This window comes from Siniperca chuatsi, linkage group LG11 (assembly GCF_020085105.1).
Source record: "Siniperca chuatsi isolate FFG_IHB_CAS linkage group LG11, ASM2008510v1, whole genome shotgun sequence".
Classification (NCBI taxonomy): Eukaryota; Metazoa; Chordata; class Actinopteri; order Centrarchiformes; family Sinipercidae; genus Siniperca; species Siniperca chuatsi.
In genome coordinates, this window is record NC_058052.1 from 24,371,922 (window position 1) to 24,397,587 (window position 25,666).

Genomic DNA, 25,666 nt, shown 5'->3' on the forward strand with positions numbered 1-25,666 from the left:
GCCAAGTTACTAGTTGTTATTCTCTGGTGTCTGTGGAATCCAGAGTAACCTGTGTTTTCCCTGTGTCTCAGGTTCACGCTCACCTGTGTTCTTGGTCTGCCTGCCTGCCTCGTCCACTGCCATTCCCAGCCTGTCTGTCTGTCTGTCTGCTTGCCCTGCTTCTCTATGAAACCCTGAGCTTGCTCTTACAGACTCTTCACTTTTTTAGTTTTGTGAATAAATCAATTTGAACAGTTTTAAAAACCCTTGTCTGAGTTCTGCTTTTGGGTCCAGATTATTACGCAGCGTAACAGAAAAAAAATGACTACTGACTGTCCTTTCTCAGAAGCATAGGTGGATGTAGGGTGATGCCTTTTTTTTTTGGGATTGACAAATGGATCATTTTGGAAGGCACTAAGACAAATGAGCTATTTTGACGTTTGAGTATTTGGATTTTGAGCTTCCCGACACATATACGTGTATATATGCGGTTGCACATAACATTGCATTGAACAAATCATGAAGGTGTATGGACGCCTGGTTCTACTTTAAAGTGAGATTTGGCAGCCAGATCAACCTCACAAAATCTTCTATGTCGGTCTTTAAAAGTTTGTCTGTGTGTGTGTGTGTGTGGGGTGGGGTGGGGGGGGTAGTTCCAGCAGGGTGTCAACCCAAGATGTAATGGGAGAATTGACGTCACCTTGGCATTTCCCTCTTATTGTGTCCCTCCCTCTCTCTCACTCCCATTTTACCCCTGTGATCTTGTACAACCATCATGTGCTATGTTCATGTCTCATATGGATATGATTACATAAATGGAGGTCTGACCCCTCAATCAACTGGCTCCTACAATAATAAAACTGCATGAACCTGTTGTGAATTTACCCTTGGTTTGAAAAGGAGAAAAACAGAGGATATCCTCCGGCTCACATCTGATCACATGTCAAAGCTCAAGGTGAAGGAGATCAAAGCTTTCCTCACACCGCCTCACAATGTGTAACATTTGACATATTGGGTCATTTTACTCAAAAGGAAAAGAACTGATCTTCACCACATGGGATCTTAAATATATAAAAAAAACTGAATGCATAAAAACTGGCTGGTAATATATACATTTTTTGTTTTTCAGATCCATGTCAGCCCTCAAACTTTATATTTACTTGTAGAAAATCTGCTACAAATCATATACCTGACCAGACCTATTGTTGGGTTATTATCAGCAAATTCCACTTTCTCCTTTTATGGGCATGAGGGGTGATTTTTGTCATAAAAACACATGATGTCATTGTTTTTCAACCAACCGTAAATCCAAATCTCTGAAAATACTTTTGCAATTGTAACTCTGAAATACATATTTTTGTAATTTAATATCTTTACTTTAATAATATGTTTTTCATCTGCTCTTACTCACTATTTCTTTTTAGTTATCCTCCTTAACTTGATGAGGGGAAAAATGAGAATTTTTTTTCAGGGCCATGAAAAATAAAACCTCTTTTTTTTTTCGATAAATACAAGCACACTTTTTGGCAATTATTTAAGTTGTTTGATTCATAAAAACATAAAACTGTTTTGTTTGCTAAGTGCCGTAGAACTTCAAAACACCAATCACAAGACAACAAAACTTATTTGAGTGTTTATTTTTATTCTACACTTACAAAAATGTCAGGTAATAAAAAGTAGTTGCTATTCACCATAAAAACAATATAGAAAACATTGTGTTCGCCATCAAAAAAATGAATTACAGTATTTTTTTAACGAATAAAGGCACATTTTGCTTCCTTGAAGACCCTTACTGTATTTACACAAGAAAAAATGTTTTCTATGCGGTTGCTATTTTTTATAGGTTTGACACCCATTTTTGTATGTACATGGGTACAGTCACAAGCACACACACACATACACACACGTGGACACAAACAGAAAATAACATATTCACTTGGGCAGTCACTCATACATCAAAGACTACTTTCTTTTATTTGTAGAAAATGAACCTATTGTTACTTTTTACAGCAATAGAAATACGAGATTGTGTCATGTTTAACATCTTCTAAATACAGTAACTGAGGCAAAATATAAACAAGGTGAGGCCAGAGACAAAATCCCTATTAGGCACATTTTTTCTATATACATTTCACTTGCAGTACGCTCCCCCAATCACAGATGGCATACATAGATGAAATTACAATTATATCAGTTAAAGGTCTGGTTTGTGAAGCTAGTATATTGATATGTATGGAGCATTTATTTCTTGACATAAAAGTGAACTTTTTTTTTTGTGCCTGGATCCCAACCTGAGAGATTTATTTTCACTGTCTGGATCCTAAGCGATTCACCATTTGATAGAGGAGACAAATGCTCTCCCACAACCATTGATGGCCAACAAATACAAATGAAATATGGCACTTTTTATGATATCATATAACTCAGCTCAACAAAATGGCATCACTGTTAGATTATGGAGATAAGTGTTTGAGAATACAGGAATCCTCATGAATTTAGTAATGTTTTGCAATATCTGATGAGTTACTATGGAAAATCAAATAAGATCATACATGACTAGAAATTACTAAATGACTGAGTGAATGTTGGACAGTAAGGAACATATATCAGTTTCATTCCAAAATAATATGTCCAAGTCATTATGTTGCCAGCACACAAAGTAAAAGGAATCACATGCAACATTAGTCCTTGTCTAAGCACATGCTTCATATTTTGGAAATGTTTAATGACTGATGTATTCTAAGAGTCTATAATGAATCTTTTAGATGTGGAAATGTATATATGTATTGTTTTGGAACAAGATTAAACAAGTGGGAAACACTGCTGGCTAAAATTGTTGGCAAATTTACCCATCTACCTTTCCAAATGTCTCAGATTTTCTCACCGTAAGTACACGCAACACTTATTGCTGTTAGGAAAGTAGGTAATGCAGCACCTCTATCTGCTAGAGCCTGCTGATTTCAATAACAATGTTTTTTTTGTTCACATACCCAGTTTTTTAAAACAAAAGCTATAATCAACGATAATGGTGATAACACGCAAATAAATGCAAAAAACAACTTTAATACTGTTTCCTTAAGAGCCACAGGTCTGAAATGACTGGACAAAAGTACACCTCCAGTGTACAGTGAAGTACAATTTTAACTCGATTCACAAAAGAGAGTCAACGTTCTTTGATCCAAACAAAGATGGCAGCCAGAAAAGTAAGCCACTGTTTGTTCAGTTAATAATAATAAAGGAGGACCGAATAAAATCAGCTTTATTTTGGATTGGATTTTGGAAATGTCTTCAGCAGTAATAAGAGCTGTGACAAAACTCACCAAGTTTTTTAAAAGTTGTCTTCTATTTCTTTTTTTACAAAAACAATGATCTACTTGTGATTCGAACATTTAAAATGTAAAAATGACGATAACAGAAGAGGCATAAACAGAGGCTAAAACGCCTTCCAATTTATAATATATAATTTTCTTTTTCTGCCACTAGGAGCCACCAATCTGATTACGATGCCTGTTACGAATCTAAAGCTTCAACTGTGAGTAATATTTATTGATTTCTGAACGTTACTTCATAAAGATGCCAGGGTAGCAGGATGTTAAAACCACTTTCATGTGCAATGTTCATCAGCGTTTCATCACACACATCTTTGCTCTGAAGTGTTTCTGCTCAGCTGGAAAGCTCATCACTGCTCTACATTGTTCTCTTCGTCTTTCTTTCTTGTTAACCCCCAACCTCATCCCATGTTTCTCCTTGCCTCGCTCCCTTTTCCTCTCCAAGGTTGTTTCCCAGGCTGGGCTAACAGGAAGTGAGCACAATGTGTTGGCTCACGATAGATAACACAGACAGGAAGGGGCGGGAGCAACCCCCCAGATGGACAGGAAGTTGACTCCACTGTTTGGTTTAGCTGATTAGAGGACGGAGAGAGAGTGGAGAGATACGGTGAGGCAAACAAGGAGAGCAGGAGAACGAGAGAAAGACTGAGAGTGAGGTGGAGGAACTGGCTGCTCTAAGTATATATATGAAACCAACAGGAAAACATTCAGAGGGCTTCCAGCTATTGTATCCATCGTTTATCAAATGGCATTCCACGCAGGCCAGAGTTTTAAAGGAACAATTTCAAGTCCAAACAAAACAGAATAAACAGGAGAATACATAAACTATATTCTCTAAACTGGAATTAAATTAAATTTCAAAAAACAAAGGGACTGTCCTGAAGACACGTGTCTTCAGCAGAGTGGAACAGGGCACAACAATGTATTTAAGTATTGCATCATTAACTAGATTATTTTAATGGGAATGGGCACCACTTCACAGTTAAGCAAACTAATTCATAATTTGTCACTACTGACAATGAGTGACCTTTTGCATTTATGACCCTTTATAAATGGCTTTCTAACTGCAAAGGCCATAATTTATCTCCAGAGCCTTAATTTATACAATAAGCCAAAATGTCTAGTTATTGTTTAAATGCTGCTGAGCCATTGATAAATAATTCTTGGCCAAGTGCTCTACAGCCTCCTCTCAGATAGCCAGGGGTCAAACAGTCCATGGAGCACTTCCTGATTACTTTAAGAGTTACTTAATGGGTGCTAACAACCTGGCAACCCATATTAATTCCGAAAATTATCCATTTAAGGGATAACCCACAACAGAGCTGAAATGATTAGTCAATTAATAAAAATGAAGTGACAACTATTTTCAGTTCTCAAGCAAAAAGGCCAAACATTTTTCTGGCTCCAGCTTCTTAAATTGACTTTTGCTGCTTTTTCTGTTTTATATCATTGTAAATTGAATATCTTTGGGTTTTGCATTTTTGGTCACACAAAACAAGCAGCATCTTTGGCTCTATGGGCCTCTGTATGGTTCTATCCTGGACTATCCTGTTTATACTGTGACCACATGCCAAAATACAAGCAGTCTATCCATATTTTGGGACAATACACTCTTTAAATTAGAAACTAAATAAACAGTGCTACTCGAAGAAGTTGGACAAACTGTAGCCTAATAACAACTAAGACGAGTAGACTTAAGTTTGCCTCATTGTAAGATGGCACAAACTACAGTTAAGAAGTAGTTCCAAGTCCGTCAAAGGATTCAAGTTTCGATTAAAATGTTCAGTACATTGTTTTGTTTCTGTTAATATGCTTAAACTCATCTAAAGATTCTAAAAATGTTGGATCAGAGAGTTTATGTCCTGCCAGTAGCCAAAAAGGATGAGAGGTTAAAGTTATTCAAGCCACTTCAGAGTCATCACAACTGCCCAACTAGCTGCTTTTGCAACTCAGTGTTTCCTGATTTGTCTGAATGACTTTTGTTCTAGTGGGCCTCTGAGAATTGGGCTTTCATCTCAACAATAACTGTGATGATGGGTTCTGTCAAATAAACCCTGGGAACACACTGTAATTCTGCCTGAGCAACAGCAGTGCCATTTCCTTTCTGTCTGTCTATTGTCTTTTCTCTCCTCAGAGCAGAAGATAACTGGGAAAATGGACAAAATTACTCACTTAGAAAATGGCTCCTCATTCATTTCAAATGGTTGGTTTCAGAAAACACAAAGAGGGCAAAGAAAAATCTGCAATAAACTGCTAAATATCAGGAACTTTTGATGCACCTCATCTGAAATTTTTCTTTTTTTTTTTTTTGACTAACACCCAATGTTATGTCAAGAATTGCTGCAAGATTGCATTAAGGAAAATGTAGTAAATCTGAAACTATATACAATGAAACAAAATAACCCACTGGACATCACAGACTGATCACTGCTGTGAGTTTTCCAGTGTTGAACTTTCCTTAAAGACAGTCCTTTTTAGTATTTCAGATAAAGCAAACACAACTGGCATCTCACTGTGATAAAACACTTCAAACCTCTTTGAGTTAAAACTCTTGTGGCTGCTCAAAGGTTTTCACCTCAAACAATAAATCCCTCAAATGATCATATTTACAAATCAAATCATCAACTTCAGATCAAAACTAAAATCACCTTGTTCTTTTCGTGTTTGTGGCCCTTTTGTCAAATATAAAAAACATCAAAGTTAGAAGAGATTACAGGCCCTCAATACCAAAGAGAAGACAGAAAATGTATGGCAAAAATCTCAAATCAGCAATGAGTTGCTTTGACATGCACCATTTTGCATCCCCAGTAGGACAGAAATAAACACAATTTAAACCTTCATTTAAACTAAAATTCCAATATTAGTCAATATACTTAAATGAGCTCATATCCAGTTGATGTAAAGTTGATGTCTTTTAATATTAACTAGGATATTAGACTATGCATACTTTTTAAATATAGTTTTTGTGGTAAATGTGGGCTTTGTGCCCATGGTTACATTTTGTACCCAATTTAGTTTCTTCATATATTAAGAAATCGGCATTAGTGGTAGGTGTATATGAAGAAAAAGGTAAAAAGGGAATGCAAAAGGACATTAAGTATTTGAATAACTGAGTAACATTGTTGGCCAGCAGTGAGCTGATAAACCCATCAATTATCCAAGATAAACTCTGATTGGCTATGGCCCGCAGTGGAGTTTCATCTGGTTGGACTTTCAGATCTTCTCAGGCAGAATAAAAGGGTTGTGATGTCAAACATCACAACACTGTGACAAAATGCACCCTCACGGTGTGAATCTCTCGCTGTCACCAACAATCAATCCTCTTGCACATCTGTGAAGCACTTAGTTCTCACCTCCTCCTATGGCGTCAAGTCCTGGTGTTACTTTATAAATCTTCCCAGCATGTCATTGGAGGACGCAAAGGGCACCATGTCATCAAAAAAAGAGATCTCCAAAAACAAAAACTCCTTGATTCAGCTTCCTGGAGTTTGATGAAGCTCTTATTTACTGACTAACTGGTAGTGAACAGACTGGGGAGGCTCGACAAACTAACAGACTCACTGAATTACACTTAAAAACAAAACTAATTTGTTGTTACACTGGACACAAGAGCGCCTTGATTCTGTTTTTAGAAGCTAGAGAAGTCTTTGGAGAACACAGTTGTCTACTAGATCGAAGCTCCTTGTCCAGAAACAAAATGGACAGTATCAAAGCCTGATTCTATGTGTGTGTGAATTTGTATATTTACTGCATGCTTTTGGCTTTGTTTGAGTGTATTTTTATGGCTGTTTTGGATGTGTGTGTATTTGTGTGTGTATTTTGGCATCATATATGCTTATTAGCAGACGGTCTTCATCAGTATTGATGGTAGTAGTCAGGTCCATCCACACCGTACAGCTCAGCCAGGGTCCTGAACCTTGGCCCCCAGTCGTTCAGGAAGTCGTAATCCAAGTTTGAACCAGTGGAGGAACTTTCCAGAGAGCTGAGACTTCCAGCTAAAGACTCTGGTCCCTCGTAGCCGTAGATATGGAGAGTGTCGTACGGAAAGCCGTCTCTGTCATGATCTGCTTCATCTTTCTTCACCTCGATCATCACGGCCATGTCGCCCTTACATGCGGTGGGTTGAGAGTGGTGAGGGGGTTTCTGGACCATGGCGTAGAGAGAGGGGTGGGGGTGGCGGTCCGGGTGACGGAGTAGGGAACCGTCGTGGCAAGCGGAAGAGAGGATTGAGACATCATAGCTAAAAGAGAGGAATACTGTATGTTAGCTTACTAAGAGCTGGTTAACTCCTCATCTAAGAATGGGATCATGGGGCCATGAGCTGAGTTGTTTTTATTCATAATTAAATGTTTGTTTCCACATCAACCATGATATGATATCAACACTGATATTAGTCCTAGATACAACAACATAAGGAAAATAAACAGTGAAACAGTGCTATAAAAAAACATAACATAAGATTATAAAATGTAATATTTAAAACTAGGAAGTAAGATTTTATCTTTTTAAAACATAAAGGTCATTCAGAAAGTGCTCAGTCTACCATATATTTAATAGTATGAGAACATAAATGTTATTAATATTTTCAGTTTACTTTCTGCTGGTTGTCTTATCCATTCATGACTCTGTTCTACTTCTTGCACTTTGCAGATGTTCACTACTACCAAGTCATCATGTCTTTTGACAGCATACAGTATGGTGCAGTACATATGGATAGTGTATAGGATTATGTATGGTCTTAATACTATTTCAATATAGATAAGATTAGATTCGGATTAGATTAAACTTTAATGATTTATTTTGGATAAACTGAGTCAGCAAATTGACAGATACAGCAAAGAAAATAAATATTGCAAATGGGGTGACTTGATAGAGTATAAGTGCAAAATAATGAACGTGGAACATCAATACAAAGATACATTAATATGCAAGGTATAAAATAAATGTGTTTGATGTAATATAACTATCAAGATACATGCAATAGAAACAGAAATGTTAATGTGAAGAAGAATATTTAAATCTAAAGCAAATAAGTTTTTTGTCAGGATTTTTAAGGGTCAGGAGCACAAAATATTACAAATGAGATTAATGACAACAAGAGCAAAGTAAAAATGTAATACATAGAATTTATTTATGGTTGACGTTTAAAAATGTATTTTTCATTCACTTTCTTGTTTCATAATTAGACATTGAGTTCATAAATTATAGTTGATTGTTTTGTTTCAAAGGTTACAAATCTTTGTCGGCACATTTCAGTCATATTCAGATTTTCTATATAAAAGTGATTTTTTTTCCATCTACATACCCATTAGTGTCCATCTCTCCTCCTCCCTCTTCATCGTATGTGACCAGCTGCTCGTGAATCTCCCCACTGTTCTTCATACTGACCAGAGAATCCTTCTGGTAGCGCTTCCTCATCACAAACAAGATCACTATGACTGAAAAGCACAGCAGTGGAAAGTTTATTTTAGAACATATTCATTCTGTGCAGGTTTTTGCTGAGTGTGAATCCTCTTTGACAGCACATTCATCAGCATTTGTAGCACAAGTTAAGACAATGTTGAAATGATTTGCTTGTTTATGACAAAAGGGGCAGAGGTTAACAAAACTGAACATGAGATGGGCTTTGACTGACTGACAGCCAGTGTGGCCAATCAAAAAAATTCACTGTTGCAGATGAAAATTCCCCAGACCTGAATTTATACCAGTGTGAGGTCTGACCTTGCGAGATTAAAGCCACTAAAAGGCATTCTAGAAATCACTACCTAAGGAGCAAGTAGATGAAGAAAGGAAATATAGGTATTCAGGCCATATATAAAAGATGTAAAGTGTAAAAACCCCATCCATTGAAGAAATGAGTAAGAACTGGTAAAAACTGAAGACATCCATTAGAACACAAAAACAGACAGATTGTGATGCAATCTCTCCTGCTGGACCAACAGTTCTATGAATTTAAAAACATGAGAGAAAATTAGGCCAGAAAACTACAACAAAATAAGAATGGGGGCAAGAAACAAGTAAGGAAAGTGGAACACTAACGAGGGAATGAGACTAGAAAACAGAGCAAGAATGAGGGGAGAAAATGAGGAGTGAATGGTTTGAGGTGTCTGAGGCATTCCCCTCGAGTGTGAAAACCTCAAATGAATCTACTCAGCCAGAGACAAACAGATACCACAAAGAAAGAAAAGAGAGGGGACCATAAGAAACAGGAAGAGAGATTCAGTAAACACAGGAGGGGAAGTGGAAATGAGTATGAGAAAACAAGGTGAAGGGGGATGAGAAAGAAAGGAAAGGGAAGAAAAGTTGGACCTGGCAGATGACGAAGAAATAAACAATTGAGAAAGAGGGAGAAGGGGGTGAAGAGGGGAGGGGGAACAGAGGGAAGGAAGTAAGAGAATAGTCCTAAAGTCTTAAAAAATTAAATAATTAGAAAACGACATTTGTTCAAGTGACAAAGACCTCTAGCAGCTGCAAGAATTATGACTCTTGTCCGTCAGGAGCAAAGATGGAAGTTGCGTGACATTGTTGTAGAGTCACAAAGTCCACAGAGGAAGAAGGTCGTGGTAGTTCAATGGGTCAACAGAGACCACTGTTAGCTTCCTGTCTCCTACAGTCAGTCAAAGCTGGTTTCTAATCCAAAACATGATCTTTCCCTAACCGTAATCAAGTTAGTTTCCGCATAAACCTAATCAGACCTTAACCATAGCAGTGTCAGATCAGAAAACGGTTTTCTTTTTGTAACTGTGATTTGTAACAGTCTTGGAAGGAACTGATAAGTTAGGTTGGTATGTGTCAACTGTGAGCAGTTACGAATGATGTATTTTGTCGTATAATATTTAGGACTTGTTGAAGATCTCGTATAAAGGTGGGAACACACTTTAAGATGATGATTTTTTTTTGTCTTTACTTTCAGAAAGGAGCACATATTGAATGGCTGAGTACAAAATACACTGGACAACAGGTAGACTTTGATTTGTGTTGCTAGCAATCCCATGAGAACGAGAATTATATTGTGTTCCTGTCCCGACAGAAATGTACATTCATCAGGAGCAGTTTCCCTTGCTGATTTAGAGATGTGGATTGTAAACTTTAAAACTTTCTCCCACTATGTGGCATGAACTGTTTTGTCAAAGTCATAAAGGTTAAATGTGTTTAAAATAATCTTAATGAGAATGACAGGCAGTAACCCTTGAACACCAGACTCTGTGGGATCTTATCTCCTGGTTGTCAACACCAGCAGGCCCACACTGGAATTCGGTGTACCTTGGTCTGATCAGTCATAACGAAAATGTGTGTTTCAAGCTTAACTGTAAAGAAAATTGTGAAACCAGGAAAAACACTGAAAGACAAGGTCAAAGAAATAGGAAGATTTTGACACTAACAGAGGCACTTTGACTTTTTCAGGTTATATGACGACAGTCTAAAAGTTGAAGTTGATGTTGAAGTTGAAGTGGGCTAAAAGAAACAAAGTTTTTTCTTTTTCTTGCTTATGCCCTGCATTTCAGTAGCCACAGAGATGAGGAACGAGGACAAGGAAGAGAAAGAATAAGAGAAACAAATAAGGAGAGCAGCCAAATATTGAGGGAAGGAGGAAGAGGAAGAAATGGATGAAGTCAGGGCTGAGGAAATCAAGAGAGAAGACAGATGAGGAGAGGAAGGATACATTTGACATTAGATTAAGCTCCGAGCCTCAGTCCCGATATGAACCTCTTTCTCTCTCAGCAGACGGGCTGCATTAGCCCTGCCTTTTAGTCGAGGGCGAGTGGGACTAATTTAAGTTTGCCTGGGAAACCAACAGATTAATCTTTTACAACACATGCTCTGCAGTTTAATAAGCTCTGGAGATATCAGAAAAGAAAAAGCCCTTTCTTTGTACAAAAACGACTGAGAAAAATTTCTTTTCGCGTGTCAAACCCAACTTCTTGTGAGAAAATGCGTTGGTGAATGGGGAGCGCGGTAAATTGCTTTGGGCCCTGGCAGATAATGACAAGTGCATTAAATAGTTAATCTGGCCTGCGTTGGGGGTGTTTGATAAAGAGAAAGAGAAACAGAAAAGGGAAGAGAGGGAGGCAGAGAGAGAGACAGAGAGACCCAGAGGGAAAGAGGAAGAGAGATGAAGGAAAAAACGGAGGGGAAAAGGCGCGATAGTGAAGGAGTATATTAATAGTTAATAGGTTGAGTGTTTGGTGGTGTTTGATAAGCAGACGGCACCTAAAGAGCTGATAAACTCTCCTCATTACCACTCTTATTCTTCTGCTGCTTTTCCCACAATTCTCCTCTTCGGCTTCTCTTTTCTTTAACCTCTTTCTGTCTCACTCTGTCAGTCAGTCGGTCTCATTCCACCTCAGTTCTCTGTCTCACTCGCCTCTCGTCTGTCTGCCTGTTTCAGCCCTCTCCACCTCCCATATCTAAGTCTAGATATAAGTTTTTCCATCTGTCACTTCGCCTCCGTCTTAATCTTTAAGTTCTTCTCTTTGCCTTTCTTCCACAGCACTTCTCATCCCAGATCCCTCTTGTTTGGCCAACTATCTCTGGCGTGCCTCTCATCCAACATGACAAGTGTCTCTTTTTCCCCAGAAAAAAAGGAGCAGGGGGCGAAAGGTATCAAAGAGAATATTGAGCTCACAACTGCAGGCATTATTTCCACATCCGCCGCTGCATTATTCATAAAACCAACAACAAAGGGAGTCGAAATGTTCCCCACAAAACACAAACCTTATTTATCGCAAGGCAAGGGCAAGTGAATCTGTGCACATGCCCCGATCACTCAGTGCTGGCGTTCTCCATCTATCATTGATACGATCTTCATGAATTCCTCTCAGAGAATAAAAACTCTGTGGGTTTAAAAAGGTCTTTTGCACCTGTTTGTTAACAGACTGTAAAACAACCAAGACCTAAAGTAAAAATCTATTCATCAACAATCAACTTTTTCTCACAAATGTCTGTTTTTCTCTATCCCTGATGCGTATTATGAACATTTCACATGTTTGATAAACCCTAAACAAACCCCGAGCCACACAGGAAGTGATGCATTTTATTTTTCCTGCTTGTTTGCAACACACCTGTGTTTGATTGTGATTCAGATTTGTTTACTTCTAACAGATTTCCTATTTCTAACTACAAAAAATAATATGAGTATGTTTTCCAAATGAACATTGCTGACCACACAATAAACAGGAAACTATGTTTTAAAAACACTTTTAAGGGCAAACTTAAAAAAGCAGTGTTTCACTGCTCTCTCTGGTTAAAAGTTTCTTCTTCTTTCACCTCTGACCACACCCAGCGTCAATGATGGCAATAACAGTATTGTTGTGGTTTGGTTACATTTACACAGCAAAAACACTTTTTGGGTGTACAGCTAAATAAAAGTCAATGATTATCACTTCTATAAGACAGGATGAACCTGGACCTTTGGTGTCAAAGGGAACAAGTTACACTCTCATCCAACTCCCTGTTCTCCACATTTATACTTTTGATCATCACACTCTTTCATGCACTGGCATTGTACATGGTATTGGATGTAAATCCAATATTGTGTAAAATCATTCAATATGAACACAATTCTTCAGAGACAGGGCAGGATGTATTAATGTTAGTTGTTTTAACCTGAACAATTAATTTTTTTATGTTTAACAGCATCCAAACTTCATTACAGGTGATTTTTCTGTTTCATAAGCATAAATGCACAGACTCTGGGAATGATGTGTTTCACCTTCTCATTTTCAAACATAAACAAGCACAGCATGAAGCAGTTTCACTTGCAGTTTAGAAAGAGATTTGTGTGTCTCATGCGAGTATTGGCTAATGTATCCTCCAGCCTCAAGCAGAGCTGAGGAGCAGGCTACAGAGGTCTGGTAAGCTCACTTCTTTCTAACTCCACACCCCCAGATTTTTTTCATTTTCAAACTTGTAGTCTTCAGCCCCAAGCGATGCTGACTCAAGTAACTTACTTGAGGCGATTTATCAGATTTAACACAACTCCCTCTGGAGCAACAAACTTTAACCTGTAAATAGACTTTGATTTGTTAAATTGGCTGAGTCCTCTTTAAGGTGCTCTTGAAGATGGAAAAAACAAAAAGAAAGGTTCTTCAGGCACTCTTAGGAAGAGCAAGAAAAAAGGCTTGTCTCGACCCTGATGAAAACCCTGACAGATGAGAAGTGCTGTTTAGAAAACTTCAGCAATGAGCGTTTCCACCAAAGATGGAGACCATTAAAGAAGGAAAGAATAAAAGGAGGCAAGCAAGAAAGAGAATAAAAGAAAGGAAAAATACAACTTAAACTTACCCAGTATGGTCAGTATGCAGAGCAGAATGGCTATCAGGGCATGAACACTCACTCCCACCCTCCGAGCGCCAGCTTTGCATAGCGTAGAAATCCGCCTGCTGTCACACCGACACGACTACAACAGGTAGTACAAACAATCACTCAATTAGTACATTTGTGAAATGAATCGATTAATCACACAGTGTTAACCTAAACTATACAGTGCATGTGATTAGATATTTTGCTGTATTAAAACTTATAACTCTAAATTTTGCAATTCTTCCATGCAATTATTTAAATGTTTCTGTGCTGAAATAATCTCAAGCAGTTTAGTACACCACAACCCACACACACAAAAACACACACAGACCTTGATTGCCAGTGTGGTGATGCTGGTCTGGATGGGTCGTCCTCCGTCACTGATGCGCACATCCACGCTGTAATCCTTGGGGTCATCCAGGCTGAACGGCCCCTGTTTCACCACGATGTCTGCTGTGTTGTCTTAAGAAAGAAGCACATACACACAGTGAGTGTACAAAATATGACAACCACCTTCACAACACAAATTTACCTTTCCTTTCTGCAAAATCCATGTCCAATTTGTCTGACTCATCCTTCATCTCAGTAAAGCGAATCTAATGTTCACCTGCTCAGTATATGGAGTCTTTAAAGTCTATTTATACAGCAAGCATCTGTTCCACAGATAAAACAAGATATGAGAACAAGAAGAGAGTCGTTACATAAAGGCAGACAGATCGTTTGTGATTATCTGTCAGTTTGGTGCATTTAGGATTTGAGTCATTTAGGATTATAGTTAATGGCAGCACCTTAAAAACCTGAAATGGTGGCATCCTACATTAGGCCCAAAATTTTGTAAATGCCCAAATACATGCATCAATGTACTGTTCTCTTCTTTGCAGGTGAGAATGTTGTGACTGAAAACGTCTCTCCAAAGATCATATGGGAATAGAACAAAAAAGAATAGAAATAAAAAGAGAACCAAAACATGTTGAGCAGAACAGAGCAATGTCTACTCAGCAGACCTGACCAACAATACAGTCATTAGTCAAATCCCCGGCAGGCAGAAGTTTCCTGCTGAGATGATGGGCATAGCCTTTCTCCACAATATCCCACTGCTGGAGAAATTTCAGAGAACACAATGGCAGGAAAAACCCCTGTGAACACTCAAACATACCTAGACGCACTCACAGTGTGTTCTGTGGATTATACAGAGTAATGGAGACAATGTTTCTGGAAAGATGTGTAATTGTTGAATTTTTCTTTATGTAATTTTTAAGTGTTTTGAGCAGACAAATTAAATCCTAATCACCTCCATTGTATCAAGTCCACACCACACCAGAAAGTGGCGCGTCTTCTCATCCTGGCGAGCTAATGGCTAACATGCTACCCAGCTGGGAACATACTAACGCTAGTCAGTCAAAATCATGGCCACAATAGCTTTACAAGTCAGCAGGCTCGCTAACTGCCAGTCAGCAAGCTCATTAGCTCGGTCGCTAACAGCACAAAAAGTTCTTTTTCCCAAACTAACTGCATGGCAAGATACTACTGGAGGTAAGTGAGAAAATATGTTTTTTGTGATTCAAAGAAAGTTCAAAATTTCTGACATCCAAATAAGCTTTACACAACCACCTGACTGGAATCAAGTTTCCACTGTTGTCTACAAGGCATGTAGTCAGTGAAGGTGTGTGTGGGGGAGGACATGGGTATGAAGCCTTAACTAACTGAATAAAAGATGAAAACAACTTCTGTCCTCCCTTAATCTCATCCCTCCTCTCCGTCTCGTCTCCTGCTCCTTCTTTGTTTGAATTCAACTCTTTCCTGTCTCTCCGGATTTCTGTACATTCCTCACTGTCCTCTCTATATTTCTTTTGTTCTCTCCATCTCTCTCTTCCTGCATCTCATTAGTCTTTTTCTCTCTACATCTCTTTGTTTTCCTTCCTCCTCCTCTCACTTGTTTGTCTGGTATAAATGCAGTGAGCTTCGTGTAGTCGCCTGGTCGGAACACCGAGTCTTGTCACTTCACTGTGCAGCTACACTGACTGTTGGAGAGTGTGTGTGTGTGTGTGTGTGTGTGTGTGTGTGTGTGTGTGTGTGTGTCTTTCTGGATACCGTAATGAAAGCATGGTTGTTTTTTGCAAGTTTTAAAGAGCTGGTAGTCGATAAATATTTTAAAAGCCCTCACTTTGCAGCTCTTGTTGCATGTGTGTGTGTAAGCAGTGTTTGAGTTTGTGTGTTAAGTGATGTGAGTTGCTGTCAGATGATTTTTGGGGACCACAGTCCTGAGCCACAGGGGAGAGCAGAGGTTCACACTGACAACCAGCACTTATCAAACAACTATCCACATCCACTCCATTCCTCTCTTGTCCTTTTTGTCTGTTTCATCTCTTCTCTTTCCCCTTTCCTCTCATCCCTTTTCCTCATTCTTCCTAGTTCACTTTTCTCTTCTTGTCAATCAGTTACTCTACTATATTTCTCTTCTCTCAGTTTCTCCTTTTCTCCTCTTACCCCTTTCTTTTGAATCTTTCATTTAAACATTTGATGTCTCATTTGATGTGTCCTCATCTCCTCCTCTTTATCCTCATTTCTTTTTTCATTCCATGTCGTTCTCTCCTCTCTTCTCTCTCCTAATTTTTAGCCTATTTTCTCCTCTCCCCTCATGTTTTCTCCAATTTATTCTCCTCCTCCTTTTCCTCCTCTTTCCTCCCCCTTTCTAATCTTCTTTCCCTTTTTCCACCTTCTATCTTCCTTTCACATACTCCTGTTTTTGATTTTTCTGTTTTCTTTCTGTTCTCTCACATTTCTTCCTCCTTACAAAATAGTCTTCATTCTACTCCACTCATTCATATTGTCTGTCTTCTTTTCTTCTCTTTTCCTACCTCCATGTATTCTCTTGTTGATTGCTCTTCATTATTCTCTCTCCTTTATATTTGCCTCCTCTCCTCATTTTAACACGGTCTCACTTTAATATTACCCATCTCCCTTAATCCTGATCTCTTCTCTCGACTTCTTTCATGTTTTCTTCCACCTCTGCCTCATCTGTCTTTCCTTTTGCTCTCCTCCGTCTTCCTCCTCCTTTTCTCCATCGGTTCAACATGTCAACCCCTCTAGGCACGAGCAGAGAGGAAATGGATGAGGCAAGTTCATGCCTTTTTTCACTCTGTTTATCTTCCTTTCAGTATGTTTCAAGTTTCACTTAAATTAAATAGTAACACCTCACCTAAATCTTTCATCTGACTACCTAAGGCTTTCATCTATTCAGACGTTTAATATTTGACTAGAACAGTTGGTAACACTTTTCCTCAGGCTTTCATGTATTATAAGGGTATGTGATGATCAAAAATGATGAAAACTGTTTTACTTGTGCCATTTTGTGTCCTAAGTTGAATAACCCAAATAGGCTTTGGAAATCTGACGTAACAGAGCACCAACCTTTGCCTAAATATCAATGTCTGGATCAAACAAAATGTCTCTATAGAGTTACACACCATCATCTATGTCACAGTCTGTTTTTTTCGAGCTGACATTTCTGGGCTTGTACATTTATATATATACATTTTTACTCCCAAATGGCATTGGATCTTCTGACTGTAGATGTTGCTATGAATTTAGAGTAATCCTTTGGTAACAGAAAGCTCTCTTTTTATGTTGAATGTGATGAAGCTATGTGTGTGTGTGTATATATATATATATATATATATATATATATATATATATATATATATATATATATATATATAGTGGTGTAATAGCAGGAGCTTATATGCTAACCTAAGGTGGTAAAAATTATAAACATTATACCCTCTAAGCATCAGCATGTTAGCTTTGATATGGAGAGCATGGTAGCATGCTGACATTAGCATTCAGGTCACAACACTGTAGTACGTAAGTACAGCCTCACAGAGCCGCTAGCATGACTATAGTCTTGTTTGCATGTATAAACAAATATACAGTGGTCATATGCAGTAGATGTTTGGAAGAATTAATCCTATATTTATTTCATAAATTTTGCTATTTTTATGTTTAACTGAATTAAGTGAAAGTTCAGTCACAACAATATATTGTACACCAAAGTCTGCTTTAATCAATAAAGCTTTTAAATTGAAGCCATAGTCTTTGCTGATTGAAGTTCTGTTATGTCTTGCAACATTTTTGAAAAGCCCTAAAACTATTAGAACAATATACACATAATCAAAATGTGCATGCTCTCATGAATATCCCCAATAAAGAGTTGGCCTCTTGGTGCAGTTTTCCATGATTTTTTGGTAAAAGGCACCATAGTAGCACTGTGTGTGACATGTTCCTTTAACATCCTAGCTGGGATTAGTTTAGAATACATTGAGTCACTTGCAAGTCCACCGAGCCACTTGCTCTCATTATTTTCAATATTTGCTGTTGCGCATTCTAGACAGCACTTATGGTCCCAGACAGGCTCTCTAAATCCCCCGTCTAGCTGGAAGAACCAAAGCATGCTTTGAGAAGTTAAAATAATTTCAACTTCCAGCAACAAAGCACTGTGCCTCAAATGGAGTTTCAGTTGTTGCATAGCAACAAGTGCCGAGGCCAGTGCTTCTTCCGAGCAACGTTTAGAGCAACAAGCAAGAAAAGAAAGGTAGATGTATGCTCAGTGCACACAACGACTTACTGCCATAGTCTTTGATGGTGAAGTTGGAGCTTGCATTGGCCAGGCTGAAACTGAAGGAAGCTGGATGGTCATCTTTATCTATGGCTCTCAAGGTTCCTATCACCTAAGAAAAGACAAAACCAAAAACTAAAATCAATCCATCCTGAACACAAACTTTGTTTACATCCAATGCAGTCTACATGTATACAGCATATATATTGTTTGTGAAATGAGCACAATTACCAAAATGCAGTTTAAGATACATATTGTTGACATATATAATGTAAATTATATATTATCGGGTTTGTACTTGTACTTGCTACATAGTGAGAACTGAAATACGTTTTTTGAAAACAAATAAAGTTCAGGTATTCAAAAAGTCTTAACCCAATGTATTATTAAGTGACTATAAGATCTAAATATCTACTAAGAGAGCAGAGCTGATACAGAGTCTGTAGTTATGCGACAAATAAAGACAAATTTTTTAACATCAGTCTAGTTGAATTCAAACATATCCAAATCAAGTGATAACCGACTGGAAATACTTTGTTTTTCTTACCGTATTAGTGATGTCGTTCTCACATACGAAGATCTCATCCACAGACAGCTCAGGCTTGTTGTCATTGATGTCCTGAACTACAATGCCAACTTTCACAAATGACTCCAAACCTACAAAGGAGAGACAACAGCACATTATTAACTGCAGTGTAATGATGGATGTTTTAACAGGGACTCATTTTATAATTTGGTACTGTAGCACATCTTACAGTTTGCTGACAATGTATATAGTCAAAAGAAATGCACAAACATTTCAGTGAACTGCCTGCAGGGAGTCTTCAGAGCATGCTGGGGGATCAAAAAATCCTTACATCTAACTCTTGTGATGTAATGTAATCTCATTTAATGCATATGTGGCACTCAGTATAAAGGGAAAACAAATTGTCCTGTTAAAACAGGGATTGTAGGACACAGGTGTGCCAACAAGAGAAACAATTACACTTTTAAATAATCAATTCTTCATATTATTTCTTTTGCTTTTCACTCCATTTTCTCTTTTTAATTTGGTATTGAAAATATTAAAAAATACCACAAGGTCCCAGAAGGTCATGTGTAAAATCAATTACTACTATAAAAAATCCATCTACATTTTTACAAAGTCTTCCAAGTTTGAGTAGCATTTAGTTTATTTAATTTCTTATTGTCACTTTTGTCTTACATGGCTATTTTCACGCAGCTTGTTTGTTATTTACCTTATGGGCAGATATGACAGTGATTAGCCATGATACTGTGTATCTGTCTATGATGGAACTGATTAAGGTCAAGTGACTAAAAGGATTTCTATTTGTGAGCTTTTTGTTTGGCAGTTTTTTTGTCACATTAAAGCAGCTTTTACATTTATTTTACATCACTGATGTTCTTTTTGAATATTCATCTTTTGATAAATATGTGGGTCTCTCTCCTGTCTCTTGTACTGAGATTTTGAAACTATCTTTAGTACAGTACATGTACTGTATATCGAGGACCTTGTCAAGCTCAGGGGACCATTGTGTTCCTTAAACATCGTGACAAGCCACTAAAATAGATCTCTGGATTTCATTCATTGCTGATCTAAAAATATATAGTTTGGTTTGGAAGCTGCAAGTGAACAAAGAGACCGCTAATGTGATTTTCCTGCTTACTCTCTCCTTCCTGTGTGGGTCGACCAGGTGCTATTCCAATATGTTAAGTCTATAAAAATCCCTGTTAATGTGTTACACTCCCATCCCTCAATACATCCAGAAGAACTGCTCAGTGAACAACAAGAGAACAAAATGTCTTTTTAGGCCTTTCTAACTCCCTCCCTCCATGCACATTACCGTTGTTCGAGAAAACACATGGTTTTAATTTTTTATCAGAGGTTCTATTGTTTAAAGGAAACAGGATTAATAAATAAGTGTGTGACGTACCACTTGGCTCCTCCTGTGCCTTAACTTGAAACATGTGTGTGGCTTGCAGCTCTCTGTCCAGCAACCTCAGGGTGGACAGCTGACCTGTGAATGGGTTGATACTGAAGGGACTGTCCTTGTCTAAGATGGAGTACCTAAACAGAAAGAGTGAGAGATCAGTGTAACAGCCACTATGCGGGATTGGTAACATTTTTTGTTCTTTTCAGATGTTTGCACAGCATTGTACCGTATGCTCTTGTTAGCTCTGTCAGGATCCTTGGCTGTGACTGTTCCAATGTTGTTCACAATACTTTCTTCCACCACACTGAAATTGTAGATGGGCTGGGAGAAGACCGGTGGCTCGTCTACATCTAACACCTTGATGTTCACCTGTCAATTTAAATTCATTCATAACAATTTGTAATGTGTGCACATTTGGTCAACATAAAATATATAAATGGACTAGAATTGTTGGACTGAATTTATTTTTTCTACAATATCATACTTCAGGCTCATTCTGTAACTATAACTGGGACCTGGTAGGCTACCTGCTAGAGCTGATGATTGAGCAGCTGCACAGTTGGGAGCTGGAACTCTACAGCTCTGCTCAAGAAAATACAGTATTTACAGAGGGAAAATTACATTTAACAGCTCTCCAGTTTCCAAATCAGTGACTTTTAAATTGAGTTTACTTCTGTAAGATGTAAATAGTAGCTTTACCAACAAATCCTTTCACACAAAACATTTCCTTCCCACTATAGTGCTGTACACTTCTGCCATGATACTCAGCTTAACTGAACATTACCTGGGCTGTGGTGACAGCACTGTTCACGTTGTCAGGAAAACGCAGGTTTCTTAGGTCTTCTCGCACCTGGACAGTGAAAGTGTAGCTGTTCGTTGTCTCGTAGTCCAGAGCCTGGGGAGCCCAGAAAGAGGTGAATGGGAAGTCCACAACAAGTCAATAATATATACTTATTAGATCAGGATTTGAGTTAATATTGAGCATAGATGACCTCTTATCCTTGCATTGGCTATGTTTATATGGCCAAATAATTTAGTCCAATATGAACCCCCGAGGACAGGGTTTAAAACAGTAGGTACACTGGATTTAAGATATGCTGTCGTTTCCCAAAGAGTCTGAAACTTGATCACGCAACTAACCTGCAAGGCTCAACCCTACCTCTCATTAACATGCACCTTATATTCATGCTTATTAACGTAATGTTTTTGAGACCTAACTTTAATGTCTAACTATGTCTTTACTAAACACTTCATGTCACTTGTTATCCATTGATGAAGTTAAGGTGTTCCATATTTGTATTCGTCCACAGAAGTGTATATTTCTACACATCTTGCTCCTGTTTTTAGACCAGGGACACATTGCATTTGCACTTTATTTTTTATGTAGCTCAAATGCATCTCCTATCTTCATCCTCAGTGCATTCACACCTTTATCTGTTCACCAAGGACAGCTGTCAATAACCAGGTGTAAAAAGGCTCTAAATGTCACAACTCAGCTGAAACAACCTGGTTAAACTCATACTCTGGATTTAAGAAACACAATAAAATGCCAACTTTTCCCTCCATGTTAAACATGTTTCCATGCATGGAAATACTTTGTTCCTTTCACTTTTTCAACATCTGCACAAACTGAGACTTGCACAGTGTTACGGGTACACTTTCATGTCAACAAATACATGGCAGCAAGCTGTGCTTACTGTCACATTTCTGCTGGGATTATCATTTATTTCCCCTGTATTGGAAATAGCCTACTGTTCAGTTAAATGTTTTTTCTGGCAGACTGTTTTATCTGTGGATGGGACACCACAGGTAGACAGAATATTCTGTTAACTGGATTATTCATGGTAACAGGTATACTCAGTCGCAGGGTATCAAAGGCATGTGTAAACAGCTTAACAGGAATAAGACCTTAACTGCAGTGTGGCCGATAGCCGGCTTACTCTAAACAAATAAACACAGCCAGTGAGAAAGATGAGAAGGACTACAGAGCTGAGGGGCGAGTTGAGGAGAGAGAAGATTGTGGTGCGATTCCATTCCAGGCCAGTATGAGTACAAGCTATTACAGAGCTCATTTCATTAGAATACATTTTCAGCTCTCTGATGTCCTAAATACTTTATCTGAAGAGCACAATCCAGTGAAGTAAACCTGCTAGAACTCCTGCAAGCATAAATAGCTCTCTTAACCAGAAGGAGGCCAGGATGTTTGGGTTTGAATTCCATGTTATACATCATTGTCCTGCAAAAAATCTCACATTTGACATTGAAAATTAATTTTTTTAGGTAATTGGTGGCCATGTGGTGGGACATTATGTAGGGAGTCATAACCAAAAAACACTTTTGAAAATGTCAGTACATTGGTATACTTGAAGTCATGGAAATCCTGTCAGGGTACTGTGGCCTTGACTCTTATGCTCAGCTCTTTGATGTTTATAATGTTGGTGATGCTGGCATGTAAATCTATTTGTGTGCTTGTCTCATGTCACTCTGAATGAAAGCATTACTTAAATACCTAAAATGTAAAATTAACATCACACCATGGCTTATTGTACTATTGGACATGAGGTTCGCATCGGTTCTGGGGCTTAAACATTAAAGTGTGAGTATGTGACATTACCTAAACCACTTTCAATTAATTTTGGATTAACCATAAAATTCTGCTACCCATGTGTTTTGGGGACCTTCTACTCCAGGGGGTAGTAGTGCAGTTCCCAGGGGGTGCGTGGCGAGATTGTGGAGTAGCTCCACGAATTTGAAAAAGTAGAAATAGGATAACAAATTAGATAAAAAATTGGTGTGATGCTAATCTATAGTACATTCATTGTCTCAAAAATGTTTCCACTGGTCTGAGTCTGTTGTAACACCTTAACACCAAATGTTGTGATTGAGAGCATGTGAAAACTTGTTAGCCAGCAAAAACCAAAAAGTAATGGCTGAAATGTCTAGTTTCTACCAAGCCTAAACATCAACAATTCCAGGATAAAAATATTGTGTTTGGCTTCATATTTGCCAATGATCAACAACACTGTGTTTTCTCTGCTGTAAAATCCTATAAAATAATACAATGAAGCCATCACATCTTTCGAAGAGGTAAAATGAAGAGGTACTCCAGCCCATCTGACAGGGCTGTGGGAGTAGGTTGGACAAAAAAGGTTGGGAACCACTGCTCAACTCAGCAAACATGGCAGCAAATTCACTAAAGGTGAAACCGAAAATCCAAATTAATCAATATTTCCAATAAAAAATCAACTTGAATCCCCAAAAGCAAGGCATACTATGGCTGATTTACAAATTGAGGGAAAAAAAACAACTTTAAGAAGTTTTAGCGTTGAGACATTTTGCCTATTGTCACACACGTCACATGAGCCTCCTACCTGTTTGAGCATGAGGTTGCCATCCTTGTTAGGGCTGAGTTCAATTTTAAACACTTTGCTGATGTCATTAGGAATGGTGAGGATGGGTTCTTTGTTCTGAATCTGATCTCTGTCCTCCAACTCCAGAGTGCCTATCTTCTCATTCAACTTGTGGTCCTCCGGAACCTGCAGTTCATATGTCTCTGCAGACAGAAAACAGACAAGTGTAATGCTATCAAGTATAACGTGGTGTATGTAAGACAGTTGCAGTAATTATGTAAACAAAAAGTATCTTGAATATTTAATAGGTGTGTTATCATTGTAATGTGTCCAGAAGAGCAACTTCTAAAATATTTCTTAATCATTACCAAAGATTTTCATATTTACTCTAGCACTCTGTTCCTTACTTCGGGTGAAAGAAGCTATGTTGTCGTTGGTGTCGGTGATGGTGATGGTGACAGAGGTGGTGGCTGTGCTGCCAGAGGCCATTCCTCTCATGTCCTGAGCTTTAACCACTACCACATACTGACTTTTGGTTTCCCGGTCCAGAGTGTTTATCTTGCAGCTGATAACACCTGCAAAGAGACAGTGAGAGAGACAGACAGACAGACAGGGTGTTATCTTTTAGGTCAGCTCTGACTCATATTCAAGTAAAAATAGCTTGTACATCTACACCTCCCCTAAATTAGCTTAAGGAAGAAAAATACAATGTTGCTGCGTCATGTTGGACGTCAGTGCAGCGAGCCTACCTGTGATGCTGTCGATTTCGAAGGCAGAAAGGTCTTGGGTCAAAGAGTACCTGAGCTCTCCGTTAGCAGTGGTGGGGTCATCAGCATCGGTTGCCCTCACCTCAACTACTTTAGTTCCTAAATGAAAATCATATATGTAAAAAAAATAATTGCATCATCAATGAAACATCATGGTACAGTGTATAGTGGTTTGCAAAAAATGTCCAAACCAAATTTTCTTGTATTGAACATCATGGCTGTTTAATGAACTGATTAATGCATTATGATTATGTGCTAAGAGTTTGTTATTTCAGTCACCAATGTGCCTTTTTTCACAGAAGGATGTGCTAAGGATTGTGACAGGCGTTGACATTATGTTGAATTTTTCCCAGACTTTTTACAGTCCAATATATTTTTAAACTAAATTATCACTGGATAGTAAATGTCAAATACATACTTGCAGTAATAGAAACTTTGTCCTGCAAGAATTTGTTTCATTTCTGGTCTTGGCATTATGTTTCGTGTATTATTATCGTGTCTTCATATAGAGTTTGGGCTGGTTGGAACACAGTGATGTTGTGGACCTATAAAACCCATTTAAGACAATGTATGTAATATAGGGCTATACAAATAAACCTTATTTGACTCTCATCTCCCAATTCCGTCATACGTTGAAAAACAAAAACTGTGAGCAACTTTTCAACCTGCTATCAACTGTCATCATCTTTTTCAAATAATTCTTTTGACAGTAACCCTACTCACCTATGGTGGACCTCTCCATAATGGATCCATTATATGTTCTGGGGAAAACAGGGGTGTTGTCATTGATATCCGTCACCTGGACAACAAAGTCTCCAGAATCTTCTATCAACTTGTTGTTCCCATCATACATTCTGGCAGTCAAATGGTACGCGTTTTTCTCCTCTCTGTCCAGAGATCTGGTGACAAACAGGTCTCCTTTGTGATCCACAGTGAAGATGGTGTTTGCGCCTTCACCTTCTATTTTGAAGCTCTTCACCTCCACTGTCTGGCTCGACTTGAGCTGTGAAAGGAAAAAAGAAATACGGTCGACTTTCTCATAGTTTTCTGCATTCAGTTTTCTCTAAGCTGGAGTGAGGATTCAAATCAACAACCTTCAAGCTAATTTCTACAAATAAACTGAGTATTCTAGCAAAATCACTCAGATATTCATCAAAGAGCTGGTTAGCAACAAGTTAATGCCCCAGATTCTTGGCATGCTACAGTATCAGACTGAATGGAAGTGGCAAAAATACACATTTGCCTTCTCTTCAGACAGCCATGGCAAGTAGATTATTGAATGTTTAAAGACTAAACTGTGGAGGCTGGGTGAAGGAAGTAGACCAGAAACTTAAGGAAGATTCTTGTCGGATCGTTTTAATTGTGGGCTTTGGACAGTGAAGTCAAAATG

At 38.3% G+C, this 25,666-nt stretch overlaps 1 protein-coding gene across 1 annotated transcript in view; it reads right to left on the bottom strand.

The window, feature by feature from the left end:
- Positions 1 to 1,600: 1,600 nt before the first annotated feature.
- The window catches only part of cdh5 (cadherin 5), a 35,708-nt gene continuing 11,642 nt past the window's right edge, over positions 1,601 to 25,666 (bottom strand). Inside the window, exons 3-15 of the mRNA XM_044214510.1 lie at positions 25,000 to 25,279; positions 24,259 to 24,375; positions 23,917 to 24,084; positions 23,531 to 23,712; positions 20,944 to 21,054; positions 20,386 to 20,528; positions 20,160 to 20,293; positions 18,773 to 18,882; positions 18,235 to 18,337; positions 13,942 to 14,072; positions 13,593 to 13,707; positions 8,614 to 8,746; positions 1,601 to 7,548 (exon numbers count right to left, since the gene is read on the bottom strand). Of these exons, the coding sequence (XP_044070445.1) occupies positions 7,164 to 7,548; positions 8,614 to 8,746; positions 13,593 to 13,707; positions 13,942 to 14,072; positions 18,235 to 18,337; positions 18,773 to 18,882; positions 20,160 to 20,293; positions 20,386 to 20,528; positions 20,944 to 21,054; positions 23,531 to 23,712; positions 23,917 to 24,084; positions 24,259 to 24,375; positions 25,000 to 25,279 (2,112 nt within the window). The 3' untranslated portion in view covers positions 1,601 to 7,163. The remainder of the gene's footprint in view (positions 7,549 to 8,613; positions 8,747 to 13,592; positions 13,708 to 13,941; positions 14,073 to 18,234; positions 18,338 to 18,772; positions 18,883 to 20,159; positions 20,294 to 20,385; positions 20,529 to 20,943; positions 21,055 to 23,530; positions 23,713 to 23,916; positions 24,085 to 24,258; positions 24,376 to 24,999; positions 25,280 to 25,666) is intronic.